An 8,141-nucleotide genomic window follows, 5' to 3' on the forward strand; every position below is an offset into this window, starting at 1 on the left:
TCTTTCGCCCATAATTTTTCCTGTCTGAAAGACAAGGATGGAAATGGAGAGGAGCCTGAGGAAAAGAAAGTCCAGCAACAGGCCCAAAGTGGGATCCAGCTCAAAGGGAGGTCTCAAGGCCTGACACTATTACTGAGACTATGGAGTGTTCACAAAATGGGACCTATCATGACTGCCATCTGAGTGACCCAACAAGCAGCAGAAAAAGTTAGATGCAGATATTTGCACCCAACCAATGGACAGAATCAGATAATACCTGTTGTTGAATTAGGGAAAGCTGAAAGAAGCTGAGGAGAAAGGCAATCTTGTACAAGGACCAGCATTCACAATTAATTTGGACCCCTGAGATCTCTCAAATACTGGACCACCAAAAGGACAGGATACACCAGTTGTTATGAGGCCCCTAACATACATACAGTAGAGGACTTCCCAGTCTGTGTTCATTCAGAGATGATGCACCTAACCCTTATGAGACAGGATACCTTAGGTAGTTTAGATTTGATATAAGATAGCTGGGTACATTAAGGGGAGAGTGGGAATCCAGAGTGAGGTGCACCCCCAGGAGACTATAAAAAGAATGACCCATACATCCAAGGAGAACTCTGGGGTCCCTTTCATTCTGTTGATGGGAACTGAGTGTGTCTGTTTACATAAACTCTGCATTTTTTTTCTTATTTTATTTCTGAAGCTGGTGCTTCTGTCTTTGTGTTAATATACAACTTGAATTTTTTGATGCACAGCTTCACATCCTTTCTGTCTTTCAGTATTGGAGACTGTTACTTTTGCACATGCTCAGAACACTAGTAGTTACTTTATGTCAGTAACCATCACATCTCAGTTACTTTAAAAACTGGGCAGGAGACTGCCACATTTGCTCTCCCTTTCTTGGACCTGTACATGAGACCTGTTTGGCTTTCTTCTCTCTTCCACTGTCACTTTATGTTTTGCCTTTCTTCTGGTTTTCTTTGAAGCTCATACTGTATCCATTCCAACAGTAAATTAGACAATACATTTGGACAAAATAACCTCACAGGATTTTCCTTAAAAAATGTTTTCTCTGACTGCCATACCTGCACAGGAATTCCATGACTACAGCCTTGTCTATCTGGAGCTGCTTATGTCAAGTTTTTTAATTATAGCAATTAATCAAATATCCAATACAGTGGGTTTGTGGAAAAGACATTCAAAGACCAGGATTCATGGAGAGTAAATATATACACAGCATAACACACACTCAGAAGATCACTCTGCTGTAGAATGTGAACAAAAGTACTCAGGAAGACAGCCATGACTGTGTTAAGGGTTCCCCAAAGTTGGCTTGTGGATTATTCCTTTCTACCTGTTAATCCTTTGTATGGAGCAGGGTAAATGTAAAATAACTTGGCCAGCTTTTAGTCAGCTGAGCAGGCAGTCATTGCCCACATCAACACACTTGTGACAATTAAATGAAAACTTTAGAGAACAATGTAAGTTTAAATCATCAATATCCACCAACCCAGGAGAGAAGGATATCATAAGATACTACATCTAAATTGAGGTGCCACAGCCATTTCTTCCAGAAACAATGAGAGACATGAAGCCAGAAAATCTGCTTGACCCATTTCAAACAAATCCAAGCTGAATGCTGCAACCACTGTCATTCAATCTCTCACTTTTGGGTTTTGGTGTCTGCTTGTTGCATTCTTGAGGACATTCTGCATTATAATTAATTTTGTGTCTTTTCATGAGAAAATTATGTTTGCCTATTTCTATGAAAATTCTAAGACTAACTTTATCTGGCCCTACTTGCAAGTCTTCCTTATGCCCTTGAGATGGCTAGATGAGATCGTTAATCCAGGAACAATCTTGGGGTATCTGACCCAGAGCAAACACAAACAGTGCAATTGGTATAGGATTAACACAGATAATTGACAAACACTGATAGGCCATGAGATTCAAGACCTGCCTTTCCATCATGGTTGAAGATCTCTGAAAGCATAGTTTAAAGGTTGAGGGTCTTACAGGGTATACTCCATAGAGCAATAGAATTCAGTAAATAAGAGAAAAAGATGAAAATGATTTTTTCCTATTTATAGTATAGATAGTGAAACATATAATAAAATAAATTAGATATTACTATTTGCTATTCATAAAAAGACTCATTCAGATAATTTCTGGTTTGCTGGGGTACTTTAAAACTGGAAACACGGCTGGCCAAAAAAGAAGGCATCATGTAATACATTTGTTTCATTTGGAAGAGACAATCTTTAGTGTCTTTAAATTGGAGGCATAGTACTGATAATAATAGTAAAATATGTTCTCCTTATATTTTTCAACTGTGTCTGAATTTGTAACCCTGGACACGTAATGAAACATCAAACACATAATCTCTACTTCTTGAATACTCATTAGTCTCACTTTGTTCTCTGAAACCTGTATTAATAAACTGTCTGATTACTAGTCAGTCAGACCTGCAGAAACAATCTAATTGCTAGTCAGTTAGAGATGTGAGATTCCCTGAAATATAATCTACTGATTCTCTCCCTTGTTTTGCTGACTCTTTGTCTCCTCTGCTGAAGTAAAACATTGGCACCCTCCACATCTCTCTAATTTGGAAAAGATATTTTATTATTTCTCTTGGAGCACTTGTCTACTCTTTGGTATTGAGTGGATCCATGGCATTATTTTGGACATAGTAGTATTTAGTCTAGTACTCTAACTTTCTGAGAACTTCCGTATACATGAATCATGCCCATATCCTACCCATTTTTCCCTACATGGAACACTTCTCTGCATCAGAACACTTTGGAAATGACTGGGAATTTCAGAAAATTCCATCGAGGGGAGTCTTCAGAGCACTAAGAATACCCAGTGAACTGTTTGTCTACTTTTATTCAAGAAGAACTTTCAGCAGTGCTAACAGGCTGCAAGTACTGCTCTGTATTCGGTACACATTACCTGTTAAGTGTGCCCACATGATGCATACATAAATACTTTGGTGGTATTTTTTATTTAAAAACAAACCTCTAACGTATGTTTGGTTACTTGATTTATGCCTGAACACTTTGCCTTAGAATGCACAGTTTAGGATGTGAAGACCTTTAAGGAAGGCAGCACATTCAACAGGAAGAAGACAAAAGCTCAGACATACTCTGAAAATCATTGTGATATTTTATTTTCTCTGAGAAAATAATTACAGGAGTACTGTGGTGTGTAGGAAACATTGTCAGGGAGTCTCCTGGCACATTTTGCAAACACCAGCCCACTCATTTATGGACCATTCATCACCTTTTTGGAAGCATGCTGGGCATTCAGCTTCCTCTGAACTTTCAGTGACCTTATCTCATAGAGGAACATAATCACACCAAAGAGTGACAGAGTGGTTGTGATAAGCCCCATTGGAAACACATGAGTGCTGTGTTTTTTAATCAAGGCGTCTTTCTTAACTGGAAAGTTTGGTGGGAAGTCAAGGGTGGTGTTGCCATAGAGATCTACTACATGGTTCCAGGTCACAGAAATAATGGTACAAAGGCTGCTGAGGATCAGAATTAAGACAGAGCACTTGTAGCACACTATCTGAATCTCAGAGATTGAGGCTTTGAGTATGCTGACCCTAAGGGCTGCTGAGCTAAAAATCACAACAACAGGTTTTATCAGCATTGCCAGTAATATCAGGTTCCGTGCATATTGAAATTCAGGTGAAATTGTCCAGGTCGAGTTTATAGGGCTGTGTACCAGAATTATGGTCTCAGTATCAGAGAAGATAAATTCCCAATGGTAGTAAGCTTCCCAAAGTCCAATGTAAACAAGCTGGACAACATCATTGTCAAATTCCCAGAGGCGCCAGTATTTGCTGTTTGCAAGAATTATTCCAAACCCTGAAGATAATAGGCTGCAAAGAAAGCCAGTCACTCTGAAGATCCACTCCTTCACCCCTGCAAATCTGAAGATGAGAGAGTACAATTATAGAATCAACCAGGTACACAAGTTTGGAAAACTGATTGAGTCATAGTATATACATATGAAGTACTCATTCTATGCCCCTGCAATCTGAATGCTGCATTTAATTGAGATATACACATGTAGGCTTCTATACACTAGTTAATTATGAGCCAGAAGACTTATGATCTATGATTGTTTCAGGAATCTCCATTGTAAGATATTTGGAAAATGATTTTAGACTATCCTTCAAATTTTGCTATGTTGTTTATTATCAATTTCAATACTTATTTTTTTTTGTTAAATAAGAGTTTGAATTATCATTTAAGGTGTTGATGTTTATTACGTTTAGGAGTTCCCTCGTGGAATTTTTAGGGTCACTTATATATAGTATTATATCATCTGCAAATAGTGATATTTTGACTTCTTCTTTTCTAAATTCTATCTCCTTGATCTCCTTTTGTTGTCTAATTTTTCTAGCTAGGACTTCAAGTACTATATTGAATAGGTAGGAAGAAAGTGGACAGCCATGTCTAGTCCCTGATTTTAGTAGAAATGTTTCAAGTTTCTCTCCATTTAGTTTTATGTTGGCTACTGGTTTACAGTATATTGCTTTTATTATGTTTAGGTATGGGCCTTGAATTCTTTATCTTTCCAAAACTTTTATCCTGAATTGGTGTTGGGTTTTGTCAAATGATTTCTCAGCATCTAATGAGAGGATCATGTGGTTTTTGTCTTTGAGTTTGTTTATATAGTGGATTATGTTGATGCATTTCCATATATTAAAGCATCCCTGCATCCCTGGGATGAAGTCTAATTGGTCAGGATGGATGATCCTTTGATGTGTTCTTGGATTCGGTTTGTGAGAATTTTATTGTGTATTTTTGCATCAATATTCATAAGGGAAATTAGTCTGAAGTTCTTTCTTTGTTGGGTACTTATGTGGTTTAGGTATCAGAGTAATTGTGGCTTTATAGAATGAATTGGGTAGAGGACCTTTCTGTTTCTTTTTAGTGGAATAGTTTGAGGAGAATTGGAATTAGGTCTTCTTTGAAGGTCTGATAGAACTCTGCACTAAACCCAACTGGTCCTGGGCATTTTTGGATGGGAGTCTATTAATGACTGCTTCTATTTCTTTAGGGGATACGGGACTGTTTAGATCATTAATCTGATCCTGATTTAATTTTGGTACCTATTATCTGTCTAGGAATTTGTCCTTTTCATCTAAGTTTTCCAGTTTTGTTCTGTATAGCTCTTTGTAGTAGGATCAGATGATGCCTTGGATTTCCTTGTGTTCTGTTGTTATGTCTCCCTTTTCATTTCTTATTGTGTTAATTAGGATACTGTCCCCGTGCCCTCTAGTTAGTCTGGCTAAGGGTTTATCTCTATTTTTGATTTTCTCAAAGATCTAGCTCCTGGTTTGGTTGATTCTTTGAATAGTTCTTTTTGTTTCCACTTGATTGATTTCAGCCCTGAGTTTGATGTTTTCCTGCCATCTATTCCAATTTTGTGAGTTTGTTTCCTTTTGTTATAAGGTGTTGCTTATTGCAGATCTCTTTGAGAAAAACAAAATAAAACAAAAAACAACAAACAAACAAACCCCATAAAAAGTTCAGTGAGCATTCCAAACAGAGGAATGCTCAACTTATTGTAGTTGATTATTGCATAATCCTTAAAAGAGCACTTTTATATCTGTATAATCCTTGAGGAAAAAAAGACAAAAGAAAAATTATTCACTTGGTGTGCCCATTACATCAAGCAAAAGCATACCTGACTTCTATAAATACCCAAAGATATGAACATGATGAAACAACAGGTATATTAAGTAGATCAAGGAGAAGAAACTGTCATAATTCTATAACTATTATCCTAATAGGTGAGCATTTCTGTGGAATAATATGTGTAATATTTCATAATTAAAATCCACGTGAATGGAAGCTTAAATTTTTATTCATAACTAGTTTCCTGTAAAACTTCATGGTAGGATGCTGATTTCCAACTATATGTGAGGTAGGTAGTTGAATTACTACATCTTCAAAACTATTATAAGTATGTAAAAGATGAGGAATAATGAATCTGTGCACTCTGTATCCACTTTTTATTCAATATTGAATTTTGTGAAAGTTGACTTTATTGTGTTGCAACATATAATGGATCTAGAGGGTTCTTTCTGAGCTAATATAATCTTTGACTGAAAAATAATACTTCATATTCTTACTATGAAAAATCTTATTTAGATATTCCAATTCAGGTCTAAGAATATACTAAAATGAAAATGTGAAAATCCTACTGAGAAGACATCCTGATGTGTTCTTTAAGAGAAAAGAAAAAGGAAAGACCTTCAGTGATTCCAGAATGTGCATAACGTCATTGCCATTACACATGCAGAAGACTGAGGGTTCTGTACTAGGGAATCTCCTTTCAAGGAGAGATTGTCAGCTAACCACCATTCCAAAGTCTCCTGCAGAATGTGCTTTCTAAACGGGTCAAAAGAGTAAAAGTAATACTTGGGAAATATAATAAACATGATGGGCTTGCCATTGATGGAAATGTATTGGGAATCAACATAAGCTCTTTCTTGTCAAGGCATATCTGAAGTAGCAGACTGCAGGACCCCTATGCTTTGAAGGAGAAATGAAAGTAGGATGTAGAATAATTTTGTGGTAGACAATTTAGCTAGCTTGTCAGGAAGTGGTACTGTTCTTGTCTGAAACACAAGGGTAGATATGGGCTTTTTGTAAAAAACTAAATAGACAGCTTTCATATGTCATATTTTACCTTTTAGTGTTGAGGGTATAGCAATCCATTTTGAGGCTGACAATATCACCAGTCTTCTCAGTCACTGGAAATATCGAAGAGAGAGAGAGAGTCACAAGTAATGCTAAAGAAACTAAATGGAAGATGTTCTGTTAGGCACATGCTAACTGTTCATAACAAAGTCTTGCTTTCTGTTGGACTCGCACAGATAGTTGCATTAATAGCTCATGCTTTGCTTATCTTGAACCTACTTTAAACCCCTCAGGATAGTAGTGACACTCCAATGATACCCACACTGTTATCAGTCTCATTTAATATATAAGGAATAACACAGAGTCAGTAATTCACAAGTTCAGGATCAGTTAGTTATACAGTGCATGGCATGAAGACAAAGAATTCACATATTGGGCTTCTGACACTTTTGATATTCAGGAAGATTTACTCAAGTGAAACTAATGTCTAACAGTAGCCTAACCTATATGTCAGAGGCCTTCTTTGGTGTTCCCTGTCTTAAGATATTAAAGACTAATGAAATACACGTGGAAGTATACAATTCTTACCTTTTTATGTCTCTTCTAGGAAGTTCAAATGTTAGTGACTGCCAACCATAAGAGAAATAAGAATGTACACATTCTTATGTTTCCATGACTACTAGAACTAGGTGATAGGTCCTGAGCAATGACCAAATTCAAATGGGCACACATGAATTGTGAGGTGAAGTCTCTCAAATTAGTTAAAAATACATGCAGTATTTAGTGATGGGTCAAATAGCCTATTTGATTTAAAATGACCTAGTGAAGATTATTCTTGGTAGTTCACTTGACCACATGTTCAATTAACTAAAATTCAAATAACTGAACAAACTTGTTAATGATTTTTAAATTAAATTATTTGTAGTACAATGACACACTTCTAATGAAGACTCTCCAAATGAAATTATAAGCGCATAATACAGAAGTTTGTATGTAAGAAGATACAGTGTAAACCTGGAACAGACATTGTGCTGGCATCATGTATAAAGATCCTGGATGGATGCTTCCCATCTTTTCTGCATGCTCTCACTCTGGCAATCATATCCATTCCAATAGTAGGATTAAAGCTTACTTCTTATTGATTCTGGAATATACTGAAGACAAGCTGAAAAATCTAGCTTGTTCATGGAACAACTACTGTATTCACTGACCTTCCTTTTAGACAGGCATTATTGGAAATGCTTGACCACACTTTGCATGACATCATAATAATTTGTCTTTATAAATATATAGATAGCTAGGCAGGCTCCATGCGGCTGTCAACTAGGTCAATGAGTTCCTTGCATTTTTAATTGTTATCAGCCTCTTTCTGCATGCCACAAAGAAGCAATTCCCTAGGAGAGTGAAGCCCAGAAAAAAAAAAGAAGGACTCTCTCAGCAGGATCATAGGTTTGGCTTTCAGTTTTCAAGTGACTTGGTTCTTACACTCAGTTA

The 8,141-nt window shown here is 36.7% G+C and overlaps 1 protein-coding gene across 1 annotated transcript; it reads right to left on the bottom strand.

Moving 5' to 3' along the window:
- Positions 1-3,133: 3,133 nt before the first annotated feature.
- Samt2b (spermatogenesis associated multipass transmembrane protein 2b) lies at positions 3,134-7,301 on the bottom strand. The gene is made up of 3 exons (NM_001256259.1): positions 7,236-7,301; positions 6,697-6,760; positions 3,134-3,922 (listed from the first exon to the last, which is right to left on the bottom strand). The coding sequence occupies exons 2-3, from the start codon at positions 6,723-6,725 to the stop codon at positions 3,250-3,252; spliced, it is 702 nt and encodes a 233-aa protein (NP_001243188.1). The 5' UTR covers positions 6,726-6,760; positions 7,236-7,301; the 3' UTR covers positions 3,134-3,249.
- Between the last annotated feature and the right edge of the window lie 840 nt (positions 7,302-8,141).

This window comes from Mus musculus, chromosome X, assembly GCF_000001635.26.
Source record: "Mus musculus strain C57BL/6J chromosome X, GRCm38.p6 C57BL/6J".
Classification (NCBI taxonomy): Eukaryota; Metazoa; Chordata; class Mammalia; order Rodentia; family Muridae; genus Mus; species Mus musculus.

What these genes read in the sequence shown, in the direction of transcription:
- Samt2b (NM_001256259.1), bottom strand. Translation starts at nt 6,725, where the DNA reads ATGGATTGCTATACCCTCAACACTAAAAG. An exon ending in TATACCCTCAACACTAAAAG is followed by an intron (nt 3,923 to 6,696) that starts GTAAAATATGAC and finishes TCTCATCTTCAG; the next exon opens with ATTTGCAGGGGTGAAGGAGT.